The sequence below is a fragment of the Typopeltis vanoorti genome, chromosome 19 (assembly GCF_054136105.1).
Source record: "Typopeltis vanoorti isolate ZY-2024b chromosome 19, IOZ_Tvanoo_1.0, whole genome shotgun sequence".
In the NCBI taxonomy this organism is placed as follows: Eukaryota; Metazoa; Arthropoda; class Arachnida; order Uropygi; family Thelyphonidae; genus Typopeltis; species Typopeltis vanoorti.
This window is the reverse complement of record NC_143567.1, coordinates 66,997,149-67,024,801: the sequence shown is the minus strand read 5'-3', so window position 1 is coordinate 67,024,801 and position 27,653 is coordinate 66,997,149. Positions and strand designations below refer to the sequence as shown.

Here is a 27,653-nt window from a genome sequence, read left to right as displayed (position 1 = left end):
ATTCATCACCGTATGCTTTTTGAAGCAACTTGTGGGGAACAAATCCAAATTCAATTTACGAAGGCCCAAACTCTCTGTCAAAATGTTGTGCACAGTTGATTTTGGAATCTTCAATCAATCTCACAGACGATTTCGGGTTTTCTTTGATGAAATCGTGCACTTTTTGGATGTTAACTTCGCTCAGTTCAGTTTTTGGACAGTCCAGCTTTTCGTCATCCTCAAGCGTTTCACGACCACTTTGAAATTGCTTAAACCACTTGTAAACTTGAGTACAGGATAAGCATTCATCACTGTATGCTTTTTGAAGCATTTGATGCGTTTCGGTAAAACTTTTACCAAGTTTAACACAAAAGTCGATCGCAGCTCTCTGTTTGAAACTCATTTTCCGACCGTTTGTCAAAACACTGTCACTCTTGGCACTATAACTCGGCTTCTAATGAAACAAATGTCATAAACAGTTGACACGACACTAACAAAGGTTGCAGCTTTCGACAAACAAAAAGATACAACAGGTGGCACCACTAGTTTCTTCTATTTTCAAAAAGTTCAGTTTCTTTTTGGACAGAGGGTGTATCATAAATCCTGTGTACACCCCTTGAGGATACATAATTGGGAATTTGATGAAAGCAAGTTCTGTTAACATTTTTTTTCCCTTTTTGGATGTAATTTTGCTCCATTATTTAACATCCTTTCAGTGTTTTTGTATTTCCATTCCTGATGAAACACCACAGTGTATAAAACTAGTAGGATAATCTGATATGGATGTTCGGGCATTGATTATCACTCGTTAATGTCTAGTGGAGAAAACATGTTTAGATATAATAGTTAACTGTATTTAGCTAATTAATTGTTATTAAGTCAATGTTTTGCCATGATCACCGAGTAATCTTCATGGACACAAAGAAATATCTACCAAGCACTTGCATGCAGGCACGTCAACAGGAACACAAATACAGACTGTAAAACATGGGATCCTCCAGTCTGATCTGGAGGATCCCATGGGTGCAGTGATGTGACCTTCAGCAAGATTTCATCACACTACCCATAGAGGATGCAGAATACTCTATTCTTATAGAATCCCATGTTTCACACTCAGTGTGTGTTTCTATTTCCTGTTGGTGTGCCTTTATGTTGATTGACTTAACCAAATTAACTAATTAGATTATCCCTAGACATGCTTTCTCCATTAGACACCAGCATAAGTGATAAATCCAATACTTAATAAAAATTACTGTACTTAGATATTTCTTAAAATCCCTAATTATTTTGTTGGCTGAGTGAGAGTAGCATCTCCTGCTCTTTAGCTGAAAGGTCATAGGCAAGACTTGAAAAATGCACTTGTCTGCTCGACCATGATGAGTAAAATTTTTAGCTGAAGAAGTGTGTGTGTGGGGGGGGGGGGGGTAAGTAAAGAAGTTTCAGTTTAATTATCCATTTTATTTACATAGTGCAAATTCTGTTTTATGTTATATGCAGTTTTTGATGTTAAAAAATATTTTATTGCCATTGTTCACAAATTTTCAGTATGATAAAGCATTTTGCTACAGAAGTCATGTATGGTAATAACATTTTTTAATGCCTGCCATAATACAAAAACAACTTCAAAAACTTTTAAATATACAGTAGGACACATTATCTATCTGGTATGGAATTTAAAAAATTATATGCTTACTGATCTACTGAGGAGTGCTGGTCATTACAAATGCTTGTTTTGTTGATTGATTATTACTCATTTTATCTTCTTCTTCTCTCTTCCATCATCTATGTAGATGATGATGAGGCCGAATGAATGCTTTCCACTTCTGTCTGTCCTGGGAGAGTCTGAACAATTCTGTCCAGTTTGGTGTCGCTTGTTGTGATTTGGTTTTCAGGTCCTCTTCTATTTTGTCTGTCCATCTAATTCTGGGCCATCCTTTGGATCTTTTACCTTCCATCATATTCAGGGCTTTAGATGGTAGTCTTTCTGTTCCCATTCTGGTCACATGGCCAAACCATCGCAGTCTTCTTTCTTGGATTTTGTCTATTATTGTTATTTCTTGTTTTAGTCGTTTCCCTATGTCTTCGTTTCTTAGTCTATCCAGCAGAGATACTCCAAGTAATCTTCTTAGCCAACCCATTTCAGTAACTAATAATTTTTTCTCTTCAGCCTTTTTGAGATTCCAGCATTTACTTCCATAGAGGAGTATTGGGAGGATCATTGTTTCATAGATTCTTACTTTTGTTACTTGTTTGATCTCTCTTGACTTCCATATTTTATTAAGTCATCCAAAAGTTTGGGATGCTTGACAGATTCATCTGTTTATATCTTTTATAATTTCACTATTGTACTCAATAACTCCCCCAAGGTAGGTGAAGTTTTCTATCTGCTCTAGATTCTTACTATCAATTTCAATTTTCAGATTGGTGTACTTCCTTTTCCTGTTTGCATAATTTTTGTTTTGTCTTTATTTATGTTTAATCCAGATTTTATACACTCCTTTATTTTATCAGAAATTCCCTGTAGATTTTCTTCTGTGCTTGCAAGTAATGCAATGTTGTCTGCAAATTTTAAATTTGTCACATTTTTCCCATATATTTTGATTCCGGAATCTTTATTGTTTAAGGCCTTACTGGTTGCTTCTTCCAGTGTAAGATTGAACAGGTTTGGTGACAGATTGCATCCCTGCTTTCTCTGTGTGGAACCAGTTGGTTAAGGTGTCCTCCATTCATACTGCACTTTCAGATTTCTCATACAGGTTCGTTATTATTCTTACGGTTTTGTCGGGAATTCCAAATTCTGCCATAGTTTTCCAGAGTTCTCTTCTACGGATTGAATCAAATGCCTGACAAAAGTCTATGAAATTTATGTAGCAACTTTGTTTGTACTCTAGTGTCTTTTCTATTAGCTGTCTTAAGATGAATAGTTGATCAATTGTGCTTCACCCTGGTCTGAAACCTGCTTGTTCTTCTCCTAGTGCCAGTTCTATATATGGCTTAATTTGTTTTTAGAGTACTTTTGTAAAAACCTTACTTGGAATACTGAGGAGGCTAATGCCTCTGTAATTATTACATTTATCTCCTTTTTTGTATATAGGAGTTATGACTGATTTGGTCCAATCAGTAGGCACTGCTTCGTTTTTGTAGATCCTTTCAGATAATGTTTTTAATGGTTCCAAAAGTTGTTCCTTTCCTGCTTTTAAGAATTCTGCATGTATTTGATAATGCCAAGTGCTTTCCTAGTTTCGAGTTTTTCTATGCTGTGTGCTATTATTTCTTTGGTAAAGATATTTGTTTCCTCTTCCATTTCAGTAGCTGGAATCGTAATATCTTGGGAGGTGTTTTTATTATATAAATCTTTGACGTATTCTTCCCATCTGGCCATTCTTTGTGTTTTACTTTCAATTAGTTGTCCCTCTTTTGTTTTTGATCATTATAATTGTTGTTGTCTGTGTCTTACTAATTTGGTCTATTTGTTTTATATAATCCATGAAGGTTATTTTCTTTTGATAGCTTTTCTGCCATTTTGCATTTTTCTTCCAACTAGTTATTCTTGTCTCTTTTAACTAGTTTTCTAATTTCTCTGGTTAATCTATTATATTCATTTCTATTATAATTCTGTTTTACTTTCATGCTTTTCCTTTGATCGCTTAACCTTTTTACTTCATTCGAGATCCAATCCTTTTTATTTTCTCTTTCTGTGTAACCTATTGTTTTTTTCTGCCGAATTTAATATTATTTCCTTTAATTTGCACCAATGTTCTTTGATGTTTATATTCTGTTTTGGTAGTTCCTTCAGGTTTTTATCTAGTTCTAGTTAATATTTTCTTAGAATATTGTTGTCTTGTAGTTTTTTTTACATTAAGTCTCCTTTTAATTCTAAAAGTGCTTCCAGATTTAACTTTATTCTTAGGTTTGCTAATACTAGCTTATTGTCTGATCCAGTGGCCCACCCAGGGAGGCGGCCAAGAGGCACTGCCCTCTCCCCCTGCCAAAAAAAAAGGAAAAGGAAATAAACACTAGAAAATTTTCCAAAAATCTTTTCCTAATTAAAATTGATTTTTTTAAATTTATGTTCTGTTTTCTATTTCTATACTATTTGTCATGTATTGGCTATCACTGCAGATGCTGAGTCATAGGTCGCATACAATGCATAGTGTGTATTCGTAAATCGTCTACTCAACTCCTCCCCCACCCCAAGATTAAATCCTGAGTGCGCCACTGGTCTGATCCACAATCTGCAGATAATGATCTGCAGTTTAGGATACTTGATTTCCATCTTTGGTTTACAATAATATAGTCTATCATATTCTTGGTAACATCCAAAACCCCAAAGAAAATCGACATGGATATCCATGTCCATTTTCTTTGGGGTTTTGGATGTTTAAAGAGAGTGTCGTTATTGTTAGTCTATTATTGGAGCAGAAGTTTAGCAGTCTTTCACCACGTTCATTGCTTTTTCCATACCCAAACTTTCCAATTACTCTTGGCCAGGTATCCCAGTCTTTGCCTACTTTTGCGTTTAAATTACAATTTAAACCCCCCATTACAATTAGGAGATCTTGACTTGATGTCTGCTGTACTGCTTTTTGCAAATCTATATAGATCTTCTCAATGTCTTCACTTGGTGAGTATACTTGAATAATAGTTAGTGATCTGATTGATGTTTTAAATCTATCCTAGATTTAAATTATCCTAGGTGAGATAGGATTGTAGGACAATAGAGAGTTTTGAGCCTTTGGTTTTAATATAAGTGCTACTCCTTCTTGGTGTTTGTCTTCCCTGCCTGAAGTTAAGATGTTGTACTGTCCAAGGTGGAATTCTCCTTTTCCAGTCCATCTGGTTTTGCAGAGTCCAATCACTTCCCATTGGTAGTTTTCTAATTCATGCAGTAGTATTTCCAATGCTCCTTCCTGGTGAAGAGTTCTTACATTCCATGTTCCTATGCTTGTTATGTTTTTCCTGTCTATTAGGTGATGTTTTGTTCCAATAACATATTTTTCGCCTTCACTATCTTGGTTCGCTAATAGTGGGCGCAACCCTTGTTTGACCGGGCGACGGTCAAGCTGGCATGTATCTTTAGGTTGGTTAGAGTTCATTCGGTTTCAATGGTTAAGTTTTTGTCAAGTGTCAACCACCACTCCTTGAGCGAATTCAGCTCATTTTATCATAATGGAACAAGACTACTGAGAGGATATGTACACATCAATTTATTTTTAAAGAGCACTCAGTCTACCTCATAACCAATTAATTGCGACACAGCAACTTAAAATAGGTATGCAGCAGACACCAGCTTATTTCTAACACAGTAATGGAATGAGAATTTGGCCATTAATAGTAGATATTAAAACTTGGATATTTGAGTTTTTCCCAGAACAATTTCTTTATGTTGATACTGACATAAATGTTTTTCAATTGTTTTCTGAGTTGTTGTCATGTCTTATCACATCACCAGTCCTGTCCATCTGATGATGTTCCATAGCCAATTAGAATTCAGAAACACACTAATATAGTAATATGTTAGCCTTAAGGGTTTTATTTAATTTGAGAGGTTTTATGATAACAAATGTTTTCAATCTTTGTTTATAATGGTAGAGAAGATTGTTTTCCCCTATAAGTGATTCAAGATGTGTTAGAAGTGAAAACATAATAAAAAATAGTATGATTAATTAAAATAAATGGTCTTGTATCACTATAAAAATCATGATTTTATTTATTTTTTATTTTATTTTTTTTTTTTTTTGCCACAGACTGATATATGCTGATATAGAAGTAGTTAACATATTTGTTTTAACACTAGTAGTTAGTTAAACACATGACTACAATATATTAGCCAACCATGGCAGAGCACACCCAGAGTAACTTCTGACTAGTGAGAGCCTTAAGCCAGCATAAAATTTCTCAAACCCTGATCGTAGGTTTTAATTCCACTACATAATGTCTTCGGGTGAGTGATGAACCCCACCATGTTTATTGGATGTCTAACATGTCTTGATAAAATTCTAGCTGTGGTCTCTATAGCAGAGTTTGTAGAGTTTTTTTAAGCCACAACCTACCCACAGTTCTAAATTATTGATAGGTTGGGATGTGGGATGCACTTGCAATAAATAATTTCCCATTAAAAAGACTATTCACAATAGTAATATTAAAGTGCATGTAAATGCAGCATCGATTATTCAGATTAAATTATAAGTTTGGTAGCATTATAAAATCACTCTTGTTTAAAGATATCGGTTATTCAGTGACATAACATAAAACAATGCCAAAAAAATTCTACATTTTTTTGACTTTTATAACTATTTTATACTTCATTCTGTCTCTCTCAATAAATTGAGTTAAAGTACTACTGTTAGATAATTATTTCTCATATGTATCAATTATACTGAATAAACGGAATCCTTTTTGTTCAGCTGCTGTAGTATTTAACACACAAAATTACTGTGGGCAGGAGAGTAGTGGTTGAAACTTAGCTATGTTAGTTTGAGTTTGTTCAAAGTTGCCTTATCTATGGTGGTCTCATTGGAAAAAGGCTGGAGCTAAGTGGTAAATGGATGATGGGGGAGGGGATATTGTTAAAGCTGTGTTTAGCATTGCAATTTTGTTTTCATGAAATTTATTTTTTATATGCAGTGTATTAATTGCAATAAGTAAAGTTGAGAAAAAAATTAAATATGTATGTTAAATACGTTGACCTCTGGCATTCAAATCAATATTATCAAATATCAGAAAGTATTACCATTGCCACCATTATGAGAAGGTTTAAATTTGATTAATGGCATGGTTTTCAAGACATGAAACCTTGTTGTTAAGTAAGCTCTCCTGTAAATGGCAAATAAACTATTTTTTCTTATAATTTAGGAAGGGGGTGAAATTCTTTAAAGTTTCTTGATGCTTTATTATTGAATCAGCAGATGTACATGGATCTCCTCTCTTAAAGAGAAGATATCCATTGTCTCTTGTAAAGGAATTTATTTTTCTTTTTCTAAGTCATCAGTTGTGAATAGTATATTTGAATGCTGTTAAAAAATTGAGAGTTGATTACTACTTTTTTGTTTGCTACTGAGTGATAAGACCTGTAGTGCAACTAATTCCCTACATTTGTAGGCTTATGGAAAATACATCCTGAAAGAATACCAAGAAGAATATGTGATATGAGGATCGACGGGAAAAGACCAAGAGGGAGACCTCGGAAGAGGTGGAGGGATCAGATAGAAGAAGATCTGGAAGGAAGCAGCTTAAGTTGGAATAATGTTCATGAAGAAAAACTGTGAGAATAGGAAGAGATGGAGAACTTTAACTCAGCTGACCTAACAGTTTATGTTGGAAGAACAGTGGGATGATGGCAGAAAATACTGGATTTTAAATTATTGCTATTTTTGCGAATAGAAAGATTCAGGAAGTTTATTTTGTTATTCACCTTCAATTCCTTTGTATATTGCAATCTATTGTCATATGCATTAAACTTTTGAAATACACTTTCTCTGGAATTTGGTTCACCAATCACATTTTACACAGGAAAAAATCTCTTCTTGAAGAAGCAACCATTACAAAAAAAAAAAAAAGACAACTTCCCAGCCTTACATCCATAAATATCACAAGTTACATGATTTTCTGATTTTATTTCATTTTAGAATGTATTTGTTTCCTTGGCATTCCTTTTTATACTTCAGTTAGTTTTAAGATTTTTATTGCCTTTTCCTTCACTGTTAGTTTAAATTTTATCCTAGAATTGAAAATAATTCTGGTTCCAAGATATTCACTCCATGGTTAGTTAGCAATTTGTGCCATTTTTAAGGAAATAAGGTTCTGCCAAGGATTACAGATGCAGTCTAGAAAACTTACACAGTAAGTAGATTTTATAATAACTTGAGCATTTTAATGTGAATAAAAATTAATTTAATCCTTTAATTGGACTGTTCCTCAAAACATTATGCTTTGATTTATAATTAATCACAATATACATGGGAGGATATATCCCTCAGTTTGCAAATAGAATTATAGATATATAATATATATAAAATATAACAGAATTACTAGATACAATACCAGGACTTTTTTCCTCAGGAAATGCAGGCATGTAGTATATTGCCACCTTTTTCATACTTAGAAATATAAAATTTAAATGTCTTTTATTGATGAACCTGTTAGATTTTTAATATATAATTAGAAGTATTTTTCTTTACCTAATTTTCAGCTGTACTATAATTCCATAGTGCTGAAATCAATATTAATGGGTTTTAACATTCTTAATGGTTAACATTTTTACTTGTGCTTGGGACACTCTCAGTTTTTCCACCTTCACAAAAGAGATTATTAGAGGACCAATTGTCATCTCTTTTTCATAGAAAATCCTTTTTCAAGTAATTCCTTTATCTCAGAAAAGAATGCTGGATTTTACCATATTTTCTTCCCTATCCCCCACTTGTTCATGCTGTTTTTTATATTTTTTTTAATGCAAATTCCATCCAGTAAAAGGTTATAAGCCTGTCATATATTTTTGTACCATGGGTGGTTTGATGGTTAGATCTAGAATCCCTGCTCTGGAAACTAAACATGGTACTTTTAAGCCACTTCAGACCTCCAGTAAATGGGATGGTCTCACAGTGAGAGTAAATGTCTGCCACATGAAGAATTTGTGAACATTCATGTCACTGTCCGATTTAAACCCTGTAGTCTGTTGGTTGGAGGATAGCTACAATAGCAGTGTAATAATCTTTATTCTGTTATCTTTTCCTATCAGAAAAATCATTACTAAAATAGTTAAATAAGCTAAAAAAAAATTGACATCAATTTAATCTCAAGTATTGGTTAGCATGCAATATGTAACACGGCACAAAATTTTCTTTTGGAGAAGATAGAATGAGGTAGAATCTGATTTCTAATGTTTTGAGCTTCAAAAGCAGTGTGTGAAAGTGCATGCTTGAAATACTTTTATTTATTATTATTTTATTTTTTTTAACATTTATGTGATTACTTGATTAAAGCTGAAGAAAGAAGATTAATTGTATCTTATAATTTTTTTTGATATACTGATAAATGTAACTAGCTTCAGTAACTAGTGGTTGAAAAAAATGTTCACCGAGTTTGCATTAGACGCAAATGCATGTTGGTTATTTTCTGCTTGTGGTTTTACATTTTACTAAATTACAGTTATCAAGTCTGATGATTGTAATTAAGACAAAATATGTCTGAGTGACAAATTTTGCATTTTTTTTTTTTAGTTATTATTATTATTTTAATCTTGAAATTCTGATATGTACCTTCAGTGGGTGTACAGGACACTATGCTACTACTACATGAAAAGTGTACATTATTACTAACCTCCTTTCCACAGTTGACCTTCAAATTAATCTGTTCTCTGTCAGGACTCCAATATTGTGAAATCTTTCATCTAAAGTACTCCTTACTGCATCAATCCACCTAGATCTCGTTCTTCATCTGGGTCTTTATTCCTGCCATCATGGTGCTAAACATCTGCTTTGCTGACCTTTCCTTTCATATTACGATCTGAGATTAACTCTGCTGACACATTTCTGAATGCTAACAAAGTCAAGCTCCTTCCTAATATCTTCATTTTTAATGTGATTCTGCCATTGATTCCATCTGTTTGTTTCCCTAATTTTCCTAAGAACTCATCTCTGTGGTCACCAGTCTTTAATGAACTGTTTTATTTCTAATCCAGCTTCCAGATCCATAAGTTAAAACTGGTTTTTGAACATTGTCTTGTATACAGCTACTTGTTTTGACTCTTTCTTATTCCATATAAATGTATTCATTTTACTCCCTACCATACGAACTTTGCTTATATTGTCTATTTCCATATGTTATCTCATTAAAAACTACTTAAATACTGAAATGTTTTACTTTATTTTAGTGTTTCTGCCTATTTTCATAGTTTCTTTTTATTGCTGATTTGCTTACCAAATTTGTTACAACAGTTCAGTTTAGTTAAGGAATTCTGACAACTTGTACTGGATTTATTTACAAGTATAACATCATCTGCATAAAGATCTGATTTGAAAATCCCAGTTCTGACATCAGGTCCCATACTACTTCCCTTCTTAATGTGATCCATAAGATGTACACCATTTCTCAGACCTTATTGAACATCAAACTATATTTTTTGTACCGCTTGCAAATTCTAACTGATGACTTATAACTCATATAGACTGATTGCTCAATATTAATGTCCCAGTTACATCATATAATTATAGCATTCTGAACAGCTTTTCTCTTTGCAGTTGTCATGATTTTTCCACATCTACATAACTTAAATACATATCCTCATTATATTCCATGATTTCTCACCTCTTATCAAGTTCCTGCTATGTATCCTCAAGGGATGTTCAGGCTACTATGACAGCAATACATGATTAAGTTTACATTGTCTCTTATCAGCAATTTTCCTCAAAATTAGTCTGTTACTTATCAGCCCTGCCAATAATGTTATAATTAATATTTTGTTCTTATAAGGCACTTCTGACTGAATCAATCCACCTAGACCTTGGTCTTTGTCTCGGTCTTTTTCCTGCCATCTTGTTATGGCAGGAAAAAGGTTAGCAAAGGTTAGCAAGAGGAAAGGTTAGCAAAACACCTGTTTTGCTAACCTTTCCTCTTTCATTCTGTTCAAGTGACCATACCTGTAGATTAACCCTGCTCACACATTCTTGAATACAAACAATGTCAAATTCCTTTTTCCTAATGTCTTAATTTTTAATATGATTCTGCCATGATGGCATCTGTTCAGGCCAAGCCCCTAATTTCTCTAAGAACTGTGATATCTGAATCTAACAGATAAGCTTAGGTGTTGATGGTTATTCTTGACTTATTTTTAATGGTATTAACAACACCAAAATAATTTTAACAAAAGATGTTTTATTAACATCTTTTGTTAAAATTGTTTTGGTGTTAATATTAAAAATAAATGTGATATCTGATCTTGACTCTTTGGTCGAGTGTTTTATTTCTCACCCAACTCTCAGATCCATAACTTAAAATCTATAACTTAAAACAATATACACTGTCTTGTATATTGCTAGTTTAGTATTTTGGCTAATTTCTCTCTTATTCTATATAATTTGACCTCTTTGTCTTAAAGTTTGGCCTAAACACAGCTTATTCCCATTTCTTTAACCTGTTCTAGCATGCTTGTATAAATCTTACCTAAAACACTCAATAGAAAATTCCTCTTAATTCTTATATTCAGGTTTATTTCCCATCTATAAAATGGCCGGGTACTGTCAGAGCTCTACTCCAATCATATGGAATTAGACCCTCTGTCCACACCTTCTGAATTATGTAGCGCAACAACTGTAAAACTTTTACACCTCCATATTTAAAGCATTTGTTGAATTTCATTCTACTCCAGCTGCTTTTCCACATTTCGGATTTTTGCTTTTCTTTTCTGCAAGTATTGAAATGTTCTTCTGATTATATTCCTCCTTAATATTTTCTACCACTGTTCTTTCACTTCCTGGTTCGTTTTAGCAGTCTTTCAAAGTAATTACTCTTGATGTCTGTAATATCTTTATTTTCAGTTTTAATATCATCTTTATCATCTCTTATTCCTTTTATAGTACACATTAGCATTGCTCTTTTCTCAAAACATTTTATGTCTTGCTTAAATCTCTAGCAAGAAACAACTCCCCCCCCCCATGTCAGCTGCTTTTTTTATAGATTTGAAAAATGCCTCCATTTCTTCCTTAGTAGTATCTAAGGAAGAAATGGAGGCGTTTTTCATTGTTTCATTGTCCAATTCCCCATTTTGATGTTTCCCCACATCACAATACTCAATTATTCCTTGCCATTCAAGATTAATCCTTGTGTATAGTATTAAATACTCTAGCTACCTCTTGCTTTCCATGATTATTATTGCCTGAATGTGACATCATGTATTTATTACTTAGAGGAATCTCAAATGCTTTGTCCTCTGTTTTAATGACAAGAAATATGAGATGATAAAAAAGCATATCAAGTTGTAAATAATCAGAAGTATGCTCAATGTCTAATAATTTGTATGCTTCATAACCAGATATCATGAACAGCAGTTTAAAAAGTCTAAACACTGGATTTGATTGGTTTCTTTCAATCACAACAGATTTTGTGCTGTATTAATCGACTATAATTTAAAGCCACACATTTTTAAAATAAAATTTGATCCTATTTAATCACAAAAAGGATTGCATTTTATAATATGTTTACATATTTTAAGAAGTTTATTTGCTCATATTATATGATCTTGCTATATTTGACTATATTGATATTGTATGTTGTCATGGTCAGTAATAGTTATTAATCTAAAACAGTTAAGAGTTATGAAACTTGGGACAGGGTAGACAGCAGCAAGAAAAATATTAAAAGTATTGGGTCAAATTTAAGTACTTTAAAAAATATATTTAAATGATAATATGAGAAATGAATATTATAATGATACACCTTGGCAGGTGTGTTATGCTAAAGCATTAATATTTAATTTTTTTCTTTCCTGGTTTTCAAAAGAATATAGTGTAAGAGTTTGACTGCTATACAGAATGTTTTTGGAAATGGCAGCATGTGCATTGCTACTAAAAATGGAACTTGCTGTTATTGCATCACATCTGTACTGTCTAAACATTTTTTTTTAATTAGATCATAGAAATATTAATTCAATATTATGAAAAATTCTTATGTTTTTGCAAATATTTTAAAATATTTGCCTCCCCCAAAATATTTTAGCAATAATTATTGGTTTCATTCCTCTGCCCATTTTCATACCAGTAAATAAAATATCCCTGTCTAACAGGAATACCAAGAGTGGAACTGGAAATAGGATCATCTTCCATTGTGACCTCTGATATAATATATTACTGTGTTTGAGAATACTAGTAAATTTTTTATTTGTTGTTTTGCTTCATTTTTTTTTTCTCAATTATCTTTTGGTTAAAAGAGCCAGTGTTGATAAGAGCAAATTAGCACAGAAGTAGAGAAAAGAAAGAGTAAATGTAATTTAGGGAAATGAAAAAGAACATGACACCTCCCCTCCCAAAAAAAAAAAAAAAACATTGCTAGATTAAATGTTTAACCTTATGGGGAAAAAAAAACATATATAATAATTTTATCAGTAATGATAAAATTCTGGCCAAATTTAGTTACATGAATGTGTATATATACAGTTCAAGTAAATTTAGAAATATTGCAGTTAATTTTTTTTTTCTTTTATCAGCTGTAAATAAAATTATTCAAACGTTTTATGTATCTATTATTATTTAACTGCTAATTTTATTCTAGAAAATAAGACAGTCTTCATTTTTGTACAAAGTTAATCATTTAGTAGAATAGAATATCAAGTTAAATCATTACTAAAAACTCTCATTAAACCTAATTAAATAGATCAGAATTCTCTTGAAGTAGTATGAACTTATTAAAAAATAAATATATATATTTTTTATTTAGTTCAAAACGACAGTTTTCCATACTTGTTAGAATACTTAACTCATTGTTGATTAAGATTGTGGCAGTGCCTAAAGTCTCCTTGAAATATTTGTATCCCTAAGTATAAGATGCAAAATTTTTTGTTAAAATGCATCTACAATGAAGAGTTGCTAGTAAATAAATGAATAGTTTTCGTAGACAAGCTTATACGTTGGTTATGCATTACTAAATCACTTAAGGAATTTACAACGTACATAAGAATATAAATTAAATTATACTTTAATAAATATTTCTGATATTTCGGCAACGTCACTTTGCCATCTTCAAAAGGAACTTACAAATAAGGCACATGCACATAAGAACACTACAACACCGTAACTGAGAACGAAGTGAGGAAGCTATTGTTCTCCTAAAAGTCCTAATGGTGCCCCCTAGCGGGCTATTTAGGTGTTCTTGGCTGTTGGGCTGAAGGTCTGCTGATGTAATCATTTATGTATTATTAACTGCTAATTTTATTCTAGAAAATAAGACAGTCTTCATTTTTGTATAAAGTTAATCATTTAATAGAATAGAATATCAAGTTAAATCATACTAAAAACTCATTACACCTAATTAAATAGATCAGAATTCTCTACAAGTAATACGGACTTATTAAAAAATAAATAAATAATATATATATATATATATATATATATATATATATATATATATATATATTAATTTTATTTAGTTCAAAACGGCATCAGCAGATCTTCAGCCCAACGGGTAAGAACACCTACTTAGCCCGCTAGGGGGCACCATTAGGACTTTTATGAGAACAATAGCATACTGTGTTGTAGTGTTCTTATGTGCATGTGCCTTATTTGTAAGTTCCTTTTGAAGATGGCAACGTGATGTTGCCGAAATATCAGAAATATTTATTAAAGTATAATTTAATTTATACTCTTATGTACGTTGCCAATTCCTTAAGTGATTTAGAAATGAATAGTATATTTAGCAAAATCTTTGAAAGCCCAACTATCATTAAAGTTGATTTATGTATACTCAGGAGATGTAAAAGATATTACAATAGTGCTATATAAAAAGCTTTTACAATATTACCAGCTTTCTATCAACAAGTTTTCCCTATTAATTTTATTAATCTTATTTTATTGATCTTATTAATTAAACTTACCTTTTGGGATTCCGGAATCATCAGATTTTAGTCTTCTAAGCACACTTGATCTTACTTGATCAATCCATCTAGGTCTTGATATTACTCTGGGTTTTTTTTCCTGGCAAAATAAAATAATAATAATAATAATGTAAGGGTGGTCTGAAAAGTTCTCGGCCTAGCAATGAAAAAAAACAAATGTATAATTTCAAAATTATTTTTATTTTTCAACATAATCTCCCTTAACACTACATTTGTTCCAGCGATGCTCCAGTGCCATTATTCTGTCCCTGTAGTAGTTTTCAATAAGATCTGCAAAATACCCCTCTACAGCTGCACCTCTTGATTTGAAGAAAAACGCTGACCAGCGAGTAAGAGTTTTAGTTTTAGGGAGAGATAGAAGTCAGAGGGAGCCAAATGTGGGTAATAGGATGGATGTCCCAACAATCTATAGTGCAGATACCTTAATTTTCCCATTGCCAAAACACCTTTGTGGCCAGGTGCATTGTCCTGATGAAAGATGATTTTTTTCTTCTACAAACCGGGTCTTTTCTCACGATTTTTTTGTCTAGTCTGGTTAACAGATCAGAATAACATTCCCTGGTTATTGTTTTACCCTTTTCAAGATAATTAATAAAAAAAATGCCTTTAGTGTCCCAAAACACAGATGCCATGAACTTTCCTGCTGATGGAACCGACTTTGGCTTCTGTCCACTTTTTTGACTGCTGTTTGGATTCTGGTGTGTAATGGTGAATCCAAGTCTCATCCATAGTAATAAATCGACACACAAAATCTGTTTTATTCTTGTTAAAATGCTCCAAGCACTGTTCAGAGATTTTCATACAAGTGCGCTTTTAATCTGCTGTGAGCAAGCGTGGCACCCATCTTGCTCAAAGCTTTTTCATTTGCAATTCTTTTTGCAAAATATATCCTACATATTCTTTTGAAATGCCTATAGTCTCGGCAATTTAGTGCACTTGAACATTTTTTCAACAATTAAGAAATTGTTGAAAAAGAGAAGAGTGCCCATAAACTTTTATGGACTGTGAATGAATTTCTTTTGGCATGAAACCTTTTGCAAAGAATTTTATAACTGGACGATACTCAATTTTATCCATTTCACGGGATACAGAGAACACTTTTGCTGCAGACAGCTGAATAAAACAAACTACTTGATAGAATGACTTGCAATTTTACATGGATGCTTATGACAGATGTACCAACTTGGGGGGGGGGGGGATTGTGCCATCTATGGTCGAGGCCGAGAACTTTTCAGACCACTCTCGTAAATAAATAAATAAATTTGCTCTCCCATTCTGCTTAGTGAATTCTGAATGTTATCAATCAGGAATGTGTGAGCAAAGCTTACACATTCCTGAATGGTAACAGTTTCAAGTTCCTTCCTAATATCCTCATTTTTAATATGGTTCTGAGATTGATGCATTGATTGATTTTTCTCAGAACTGTCTGTGGTCTCCAGTTTTTAAATTGTTTTATTTCTAACCCAACTCTCTGATTCATAAGTTAAAATTAGTTTGAACACTGTCTTATTTACAGCTGGTTCAGTGTCTTGACTTCTTATTCCATATAAATTTATTCAGTTAACTCCTTATCATACAAGCTTTGCTAATTCCATTGTCTATTTCCATATTTAGTTTGCTCTCTTTATTAAAAAATACCTGAAATATTTTACTTGTTCCATAGGTTCTCCATTCAGGATGTAGTTGATGTTTTCAGTGTTCCCACCTATTTTCATAGTCTTCCTTTTATTGCTGCTTGTCATTATTAGTATTATTATTATATGGTATCTCCATGGAGTCCAGAGACTTGTCATGGGAGACCCAGACTAATTATATACATAAAACCCATCATACCTCTCTTTGAACTAGTTTGCTATCAGGAAACTCACAGCTAATTCTCTCAATCCATTCCACTCTTTCACCACTTTCCATGGAAACAATCTAGTCTGCACACCGCACACCTTTACTAACTGCATTCTTACACAACTTCCATGGTTGACTCCTAGTTCTGTATTTGTCATATATTGAAAAATTTCCTTTGCATCAATTTTATAAAACCCATTTAATATCTTATAAGTTTCTATCATGTCCCCTCTTTTCTGTCTATCAACTAAATTTTGTAACCCATACACCTTCAACCTATTCTCATAGGAAGCATTCTGCTGAACTGTCACTAATCTGAATTCTCTCTACTACCTTCTTATCCCTTAGAAACCCCAGTGTCCAAATTTGTGCCCACTAGGTCAAGATGCAGCACATAACCATAGCCTTATAATAACTTCCCTATCTTTAGTTAACGTATTTTTTAAACAACCAAGTAATCCTTCTGTTTTGCTAACTTTTGAAATATGTCCTCTGAACTTCATCTCTCTCTCTGTCAGCCATTATCCCCAAATCCCTAAGTTCATCAATTTCCTGTAATCCAGTACCATCAATATGATACACTGTATGTAACTTTTTCGACGATTAAGTGCATAACCTTACATCTTGCAACATCAAATTGGCAATCATTATCCTTTGCCCACAATGCCAATTTATTTAAATCATCCTGCAGATATCTATATCTTTATCAACTATTCCTCTCCCTATTTTTTGCATCACCAGCAAACAACTGAATACCCTTCCCTTTAAATCTTCATACCAAATTTATTATAGTTGTTATGATACCTAATATTTAAGGAATTGACAGCGTATACTAGAAATATAAATTAAATAAACTTTAATATATACTTTCCGATATTTCGGCAAATGTCACGTTGCCATCTTCTTGGGAACTTAATATAAAGACACGTGCACACAAGTACTACATAACAGCAAATGAGAACTGAAGCTAGGAAGCTAACGTTTTCCTAAAGTCCTGGTGGTGCCCCCTGGCAGGCTATATTGGTGGTTCTTGGCCTTTGGGCTGAAGTTCTTCTGATAATTGTTTCCCAAATTTGGGGCAGTCTCATGCATCCAAATTTGTTGAGGTTTGGCATGTTCCTAAGGGCTGAGGCTGATTCCATGAATAGTCTTTCATACTTGAACTTGCTGCGGTGTATGACTGTGGCTTTCTTCCATCTTATTCTGTGGTGAGTATCCAGAGCGTGGTCTGCAAGCCCAGAGTGGCTGTACTGGTGAAATCGGATGTAATCCTTGTGTTCTGAGATTCTGATATTTGCTGTCCTGCCTGTTTGGCCAAAGTAAGACAATTTACAGCTGCAAGGGACCTGGCACACACCAGGTAGGCCTAGGGGAAGTGGTTGGTCTTTAGTGGAGCGGATAAGGGATGCCAATTTTCTATGTGGTCTATAACAAGTGGTTAAGTCGTGTTTTCTTAAGATTTTGTTGATTTTTTCCGTTACCAACAGACTAAAACCCTATAACTCTAGACCCCCCCCTGCGGCATATATGGGCTCCCTAAAATACATAAAGAAAATGTGCCATTATGTCCCATAGTGGATGGCATTGATTCCCCCACTTACAAACTAGCCAAGCATTTAGCCAAAGTGCTCTCACACTATACTGGCAACACACCATCACACACATAAAAAACTCAGCCCACTTCAAAGCCAGTATAGAAAACCTTACACTGCAACACAATGACATAATGGTCAGTTTTGATGTCTCCTTCCTATTCACGAATGTACCCCTCAAAGAAACCCTAGAGCTAATCCAAGCTAAATTTCCTCCCGATATCTCAGCCCTATTTCAGTTTACAATAAACTCAGGCTATTTCGTTTGGCAGGAAAAATTCTACAAACAGATAGAGGGGACAGCCATGGGGGCACCACTTTCCCCACCCTTGGCCAACTTCTTTATGGAGTTTTAAGAGAAAGCCTTAAACTCAGCCCCACAAAAACCTACCATATGGCTTTTCTACGTTGATGATGTGTTTGCTATTTGGCCACATGGCCCGGATTCACTCCTCTCCTTCCTAACACACTTAAACAACCAACACCCTAGAATCAAGTTCACCCTGGAAAAAGAGGAAAACAATAACCTCCCCTTCCTAGACACACTAGTCACCCGCCAACCTGATGGAACCTTGGTTTTCTCAGTTTATAGAAAACCCACCCATACAGGCAGATACATTCACCAACAATCCCATCAACCCCCCCCCCTGCCTCACAACAATATGGAGTTATTAAGACACTATTCAACAGGGCAAAAATAATCTGTTCAAATGATCAAGTCCTAACCACTGAACTAAATCACATCCATGACACTTTCTCAGCCAATGGCTACCCCCCCCCCCCCACCCAAAAAAAAAAAAAAAAATCCAGAGAATACTTAACCCAGTTATCCACAACCCACCACCCCCTCCCCTTCACAAAAAAGATTACTCTAAATCCATCACCATTCCCTACATCCAAGGCACCTCGGGAAAAAATCGACAAAATCTTAAGAAAACATGACTTAACCACTTGTTATAGACCACATAGAAAATTGGCATCCCTTATCCGCTCCACTAAAGACCATCCACTTCCCCTAGACCTAACTGGTGTGTACCAGGTCCCTTGCAGCTGTAAATTTTCTTACTTTGGCCAAACAGGCAGGACAGCAAATATCAGAATCTCAGAACACAAGGATTACATCCGATTTCACCAGTACAGCCACTCTGGGCTTGCAGACCACGCTCTGGATACTCACCACAGAATAAGATGAAAGAAAGCCACAGTCATACACCGCAGCAAGTTCAAGTATGAAAGACTATTCATGGAATCAGCCTCAGCCCTTAGGAACATGCCAAACCTCAACAAATTTGGATGCATGAGACTGCCCCAAATTTGGGAAACAATTATCAGAAGAACTTCAGCCCAAAGGCCAAAAACCACCACCAGGACTTTAGGAAAACGTTAGCTTCCTAGCTTCAGTTCTCATTTGCTGTTATGTAGTACTTGTGTGCACATGTCTTTGTATTAAGTTCCCAAGAAGATGTCAATGTGACGTTTGCCGAAATATCAGAAAGTATATATTAAAGTTTATTTAATTTATATTTTTAGTATACGCTGTCAATTCCTTAAATATTAGTTATCACGTTTAATCAGCGTATAAGCCTCTCAACAAGAATAATTATAGTTGTTAGTTTGCAAGATTAATTTATTACACTGAATGATTTCTGCTAGATTTGTCTAAGAGTATATCATCATCTGCATAAAGAATATTAATGCCACTTTGGTGAATGAATGGTTGGATAAAATGTACATCCTTGTCTCATACCTGATTAATATCAAGCTGCCTTCCTGTACCTCCTGAATTCTAACTGCTTAAAAACTCAAATATAGATGTATTGCAGGTTATAATGTACAACCAAAAAAACTGTTCCAAACAATTTTTCTCTTAGTAAATAGTAAATGCCTTTTCCAGAGCTACAAAACTCAAATACCGATCTTTGTTAACAAACATGTTAAGGCTTAGATGCTGGTTTGAACACTTTAGGTTTAATGGAATGAAAACAGCCCAAAGAAATAAATTTAACTATTCCAGTATTTTGTCTTTCAGAAATTTATTCCCAGCATACTAATAAATTATATTACACAAAATATGTGTTATAAATTTCATACAAATTAAATTGCAGTACATTTTTGGCAAAAGTTATAAATTTCCTAAGGATATAGTTAAGAAATTAATGTACAGTGCTTACAGAAAACTATGCAGAGAGACATTTCAGTATAGATGCAGCTCTCACAATGTCATACCATGCTTAACACCAAGTGATTCAGGAGCTCTTGCAGCAAACTGACCTACTCCCCAGAGAAAGGATAAGGCCTTGTTTGTTTTCTGGAGGGGAATTCCTCTCTATTGCATCCCAAACATGTTCTATGGGGTCGAGATCTTGGGAGTATGCTGGGCACTTGATTCATTTAATATCCTCTGTTTGCAGAAGTATCTCCACTGCTTGTGTATGATGTGGTATGGCATTGCCATCCATAAAAATGAATTCTTTGCCTTATATCACTACAGAACAATTGAACATGACAATGAAGAACTTTGTTGTAGTATCATTCACTGGTCATAGTCCCTTTTTCCAGCACTTGTAGCTCAGTGCATCCATTAAACATATTGCCTACCCACACAATAACCCCAGCACTGCCATATCTATCTATTTCTTTCAAAAACATTTTCACGGTGGTAAATAGTACCATTTGTTCAATTATTTTCCCTTTAATTTCTAATTTCCATCTTATGGGTCATCTGTCTACTGCATTATTTGAATGTATTTAGTAATCTTTTTAGATCATCTAATTTATTTAATCTTTGTAGGTCATCTAATTTATTTAATCTTTGTAGGTCATCTTCGTTTTCTGCTAGTAAGGTTATATCATCAGCATATCCAATTACTCTTAATTTTTCATCTTTAATATGAATTTCACATATTTTCATTTTGTTTACTTTTATTTCATCCATAACTAAATTAAATAAGGTGTGACTTAATGAATCACCTTGTCTAATTCCTTCAGTCTGTCCTTCTTCTGTATTTATTATAGAAACTGTTATCTGTATATGTATTCTTAATTAGTTCTAAAATTTGTTTTATTTTTCTCATTTTTAACCTGGTTATTATGTCTTAACTGTATTGTCAAATGCTTTTGTTAATTCAATAAAGCAGAGTTGTATTCATTGATTTCTCTCTTATTTGCTTTAATATAAATATTGCATATATCGTTGATCTATTTCCCTAAATCTTTCTTTCTTGTTGGATTATTTATTATGTTTCCGATTATTTTTGTGCATAAATTTAATGATTTTAAGTTTAAGAGATACTTATGCCATTAGAGATTTCTTCAATTAACATGAAAAAAACACAAGGCATAAGTAATACTATTTATTTAAGGCCATATATTTTAGAGCCTCTGCAGCTCAGTCAATATAGACGAAGCCCTTTTGTCCGAAAGACCTGGGTTCGATTCCCATCAGTGACTTGAGGAACCTGTAATGGGTCTCATATGGAGGTATGATACCTCCATATGAGAACTCAGGTTTTTCGTCCCCCCCCCCCCCCCAGAATAGGCAAACCGGCCCCGTGAACACATGAATTACAGTCATGAATATGTCCCAGCCATATGCTGGTTCAGAGCCCGGATAAAATGGGGGATAGCTATTGTCGCTATCATCAGTGGCGACAATAGTTAATTACAAAGTAGAACACAATGCATTGATTTGTTTGCATTTTACTTTGTAATTAACTGTGTCATCATGATGATGGCCTGTAATATTCATGCTGAAATATATGGTCTTAAATAAATAGTATTATGTATGCCTTTTGTGTGTGTGGAGTTTGTTCAATATCTTTTTCTATTTTGAAAGTTATTTTATCCTCTTCATAAATATCATTGTTTTTAATTATATTATCTTTGTTCTTTTCTGTATATATATTCTGAAATAATCTTCGAATTTATCCAGTTCAGTATTTGTTATCCTTAGACTTTTTATTTAGTTCTTTCTTTTTGAATTTTTATTCTCCAGATTCTTCTTTGGGTATCATAAAAATTATGGTCTAATTCTTTGGAGTAGTTATTCCAGTATTCCTGGGTTAATTTTCCTTATCTCACTATTTACTTTATTTTGTATGATTTTATATTCTTCATAAATCAAGGTATTTGATTTGTTTGGTTGATATTTGTGAAATGCAGTTTTCTTTTCTTCTTTCATTAAACTTTTTACCTCATCTTTAAACCATGGTGTCAACCTTTGATTAGTTTTTGTACTAATTGTTTTTTCTCCTAAGGTTTCTTTTTTGATGTTTTCAGTTTATCTAACAATCTTTTCTGGTATAGGTATCTTATACTTTCATCCTGGAGTAGCTCTCTCTTGTATTTTGTTCTTCTCTGTATGTTGTTTTGTTTTATTCTTTGATAGTTTTATTTTTCCAAGAGCTAATGTGGTCACTTCCTATATCTGCTGATGTTAGAACTCATATAGTAATATTTTTTTCTAGCATGATTATCTATTAGTTATAATGTAATCAATTACAGATTGTTTTTTCCACTTGCATTTTTCCAAGTTATTTTGTTGTATTTTGTGATCAAAGAATGTATTATTCTTAATTCATTATTAAATCTTTGGCATATAAGGTGCTAGTGAAAAGTTCAGGGAATTTGACTATTAAAAAAAAAAAAAAAATTCACTTACTCTAATCCATCTCCTTCAAAGTAGTCTTGGATATGTATACAGTAATCTCAGCAGTTTTTCCATGATTCAATGCATCACTGGAAGTCCAAGTATTACTGTTGAGCATCTTCTGCGATTTTGCCTGGATCTCCTCAGTCCTGTCAAAATTTAATGACTGTCGTGTTTTTGGAAGCCAGGAGTTGTTGAACGAGTGATGTGTGTGGGCAGCCTGTTGTCATGGTGGAGAACTCAGTCATCTTTCTTCCACTTATCTGGACACTTGCACCAAATACTCTCCTTAATGGCTTCAAAAAACCTCACAGTAAAATTTACCATTGACAGTTTGACCAGGGGGAAGAAATTCCTTGTGGGCAATGCCTCAGGTGTCAAAAAAAAAAAAAAAAAACGACATTGACTTGACATTTGCTGTGAACTTGATGCGTTTTTTTTTTTTTTTTTTTTTTTTTTTTTTCCCATAGTGGCCATCATATGCTTACTTGAGCATTCACTGTATTTCTGCAACTTTTTTGAGGTCAATGCAAATTCTTGGCTCCTTAAAATCTACCATTTCAATTTGAAAAGAAAATTGCTGAACCACCAGAACATATTACAAAAATGCATGCAGCCTCTCAGCTTGCTAGCTGTTGGTATAGTGATTCACAGAAGGTACTGCTCACCCCTTATAGCAGCAGAAGGCTGTACTACAACCAGTTCATGTGCACTATTCAAATTCCCTGAACTTTTGGGTAGCATTTCATATACCTGGAATAACCATGTTGGCAATTCTTGCATTTGAATCTCCAATTTTTATTACGTTCCATTTTATTCATTTTGTCTATTACATTTTGAAGATTTTTGTAAAATTCTTCTATTTCTAGTTTGTTTCCCTTATGAGTTTTTTCCCCTTTCCTTATCTTTAAATGTATTATTTTGCTTGATATAAAATTGTATTCTTGTACTTTTCTCTAATAGCTTTATGTATCATTATCCCAACTCATTTATCTGCTCTTTCATGTTTTTCGACTCCAATATATTATAATATTTCGTTATGTAGTTAGTTTTTGCTCTTGTACCATTTGACTTTTTTTCCTTTGTCTCTGATACTGCATAAATTTTAATATTATGATTTTCAAATTCTTCTTTTTCTATCAGGAATCATACATTCCACATGCCAATCCTCAGTATTTTTCGTTTCTTCTTTTTCCATTTATTTTATATCTGTATAATATATTTTCGAGTTTGCTATTGTCCATTCATCTGTAGATGAAGTAAAGGTAGCCATCAAAAAACTCAAAAACAACAAAACGCCACTTGATGGTATAACATCAGAATTTCTAAAAAACTATGGGCCTGAACTACTTACAAAGATTGATAGTTAAAATTTGGGATATGGAAAAACTTCCATTAAATTGGAACACAAACATTATCTGTCTAATACTAATGAATGGAGATCCCATGATTGTTCTAACTAAGAGGTGTATTAGCCTCCTCTGCACATCATATAAAATTTTTTCAAATATACTTTTTGGAAGGCTATTACCACATGCTGATCAACTCATAATTTATTCATAGACTTCAGAGCCACCTTTAACAACATTAATAGGGATAAGCTACTTGAAGCAATGCAAGAATTTTGTATTCTTCCAAAACTCATTAGGTTCGTTAAGGTGACAATAGAGAAAACAGTATCTAAAATTCAAATACAAGGCAATCTTTCAAATGTATTTTGCATAAAAGATGGAGTTCATCAAGGAGACTCCTTATCATGTTGACAATTTAATCTCTCTAGAAAAAGTTATAAGAGACTCAGAAATCAATACAGAAGGAAACATTTTCTATAAATCTGTACAAATCTTTGCCTGTACAGACTATATTGATTTATATGCAAGGATAATCAATGCTCTTAAGGAAGCCTTTCTTGTCCTTGAGACTGCTGCAAAAAATATGCATCTGAAAATAAATCAAGATAAAACTAAATATATATACACTGTAACTGAAACGAATACCAAAACAATCTGCCTTTTATTGAAATAGGATCATATACATTTGAAAGTATCCATATCTTTATCTACTTGGGATCTGGATTGAACTGCCAAAATAAAATTTCACCAGAAGTGTGGAAAATAATTATTGCTGCTAATAAAAGTTTCTATGGTCTTAGGAAAATAATGAAATTGCAGTTTATATCCAGAAATAATAAATTCCTACTCTATAAAACTTTGATTTGCCCTGTGTTGACATATGGTTCAGAAACCTGGACATTGACAAAGAATGAAGAAAAGCAAATTGCTGTTTTTGAAAGACAAATACTCAGGAGCATCCTTGGTGGTATTAAGGAAAATGATCTGTGAAGAAGACTCTTCAGCTTTGAACTCTATAAATATTTTAAAGAACCAGACATAATCAAATTTCTTAAAATTAATCAGTTTAACTCGGCTGCACATCTCATAAGAATGAATGATAACGATCCTGTAAAAAAATTATTTCTTGCAAAACCACAAGGCAGGCAAAGAGGAAGACCAAGATTACGATGAGAAGATTTTCAAGCCATAAATGAGAAACTGTGTGTCAAAGCAGAAAATAAAGGTAGCTGGCAAAATCTTCAGAGGAAGGCCTTGACCCATCTGTGGCTGTTGAGCCATTGATGATGATTGTCCATTCAATTTTGATGTTCTATAACCATTTTTGTTTATATTTACTTATATAGTACTTAATTGGTTTTTATATTCAGGGATTGTAAATTTTTTTCATTTGTTTTATAGTCCCACATGGTATATCAGCTGTTTTTCTGAGAAATTTCATTTCTGCTGTTTGAATCAGCATTTCATTCTTACCATTTATGGTCCATATTTCAATTCCATATAATAAAGTTGGTTTAGACTGAATGTTATATAATCTCATTCTGGTGTTTCTTTATACCAGGGTTGGGTTAAATATATTATTTATTATGCCATGAAAAATATATTATTTATGAAATATATTATTTCATATATTAATATAGGAAAAATATATTATTTTTCATCTTCATAAGTCGCATCCCAGATATTTAAAAGTATTTACTTGTTCTACTATTTTATTATCTATCACTATTTTACTTCTTATTGGGTTTTCTCCTTTGAAAGCCATTATTTTTGTCTGCACTTTTTGATATTCTCATATTATATTCTTTTGAAATTTCATTTAATGATTTTACTGATCTCTAGAGAGATAGAGATCATTTTATGATCTAGCTAATTCAATTTGATTATTTTCAAATAATAGTGTATCTATATCTTTATTTGTGGGTTTATTTGTATATATTTGTATACCAAATGGGTTATGCTGTTTTCAGATTGTTAATGTTATATATATATATATATATATATATATATCATCATCATCATATTCCTGCCATGTTCCCTCAAGGCATGTACAGGATATGATAGTATTACATGAAAAATTTACATCATTACTAACTTCCTATCTACAATTTTCCTCCACATCAATCTGTTACCTGTCAAGACTCCAACATTGTCACATCTTATATTTTTATCTTCTAAGTCACTTTTTACCATATCAGTCCACCTATATCTTGGTCTTCCTCTAGGTCTTTTTCTGCCAACCTGGCAGGAGAACACTTAATCTTTCCTCTCTCATTCTGTTTGTGACCATACCACCTGAGATTAGCTCTGCTAACACATTCCTGGATGCTAACAGTGTCAAGTTCTTTCCTAATATCCTTGTTTTTAATATGATATTGCCATTGATGCCATCTGTTCATGCCCCTAATCTTTCTCAGGACTCATATCTGTGGTCTATAATCTTTGGTCAAGTGTTTTACTTCTGACCCAATTCTCAGATCCATAAGTTAAAATTGGTTTGAACACTGTCTTGTATACATCTAATTTAGTGTTTTGACTAATTTCTCTCTTGTTTCATATAAATTTATTCAGTTGACTTCCTACCATACCATCTTTATTGATTCTGTTGTCTATTTCCATATTTAATTTACCATCTTCACTAAAAATCGTGCCTAAGTAGTTGAAATGTTTTGCTTGTCTTGTTCCACAGGTTCTCTGTTCACAATGCAGTTGGCATTTTCAATGATTCTGCTTATTTTCATTGTCTTTGTTTTTTTATTGCTGACCTTCATACCATATCTATTACAACAGTTATTCAATTTAGTGAAGGAATCTTGCAGACCCATAGCGGATTTATTGATAAGTCTAACATCGTCTGCATAAAGCAAAGAGCTGACATTAACATCTCCAATTTTGATATCAGGTTTAATACCACTTTCCTTCATAATGTGATCCATATAGATAATGAATAACAGAGGGGATAATGCACATTCTTATCTGACACCAGATTTAACATTAAACCATCTTCCTGTACTTACTTCAATTCTAACTGCTGACTTAAAACTCAAAGACTAAATATTGCTTGATATAATGCCCCATTGACACCATGCAACTGTAGCATTTTGAATAGCTTCTCTCTTGACACCATGTCATATGCTTTATCCAGATCTACAAAACTTAAATACAGATCTTTGTTATATTCCCATGATTTCTCAACTGTTTGTCGTAAACTGAAAATCTGATCCTCTATTTGGCCTGAATCCAGCATGTTCTTCACCAAGCTTCCCTTCGACAATCCTTCTCAACCGTCTCTCAAGTATACTTACATATATCTTACCAGGAACATTCAGTAGGGAAATACCTGTGTAATTCTCACATTCAGTTTTATTTCCCTTTTTATATATGGGTACTATGAGAGCTCTACTCCAATCATCGGGAATTCGTCTCTCTGGTCCAGGCCTTCTGAACTATGCAATGCAGCCACTGTAAGACTTTAATACCTCCATACTTGAGCATTTCTGGTGAAATATCATCAACTTCAGCTGCCTTTCTACATTTCAGGCTTTTGATGGCTTTTTCTACTTTAGGTATGGATATGTATTCCTGACTGCATTCCTGGTCAGCGTTTTTTACCACTGTGCTGTTGTCACTGATTGTGT

General features: G+C 33.3%; 1 protein-coding gene across 3 annotated transcripts in view; it reads left to right on the top strand.

Moving 5' to 3' along the window:
- Eaf6 (chromatin modification-related protein EAF6/MEAF6) overlaps nt 1–27,653 on the top strand; it is a 140,607-nt gene that overhangs the window by 88,048 nt on the left and 24,906 nt on the right. The window contains exon 7 of one of the 3 annotated variants that reach the window (XM_090409511.1): nt 7,081–7,451. The exons of the other annotated variants lie outside the window; for them this stretch is intronic. Within the exon in view, the coding sequence (XP_090265637.1) occupies nt 7,081–7,247 (167 nt within the window). The 3' untranslated portion in view covers nt 7,248–7,451. Of the gene's footprint in view, nt 1–7,080; nt 7,452–27,653 lie in introns of those variants that run through there. 3 annotated transcript variants of the gene reach the window in all.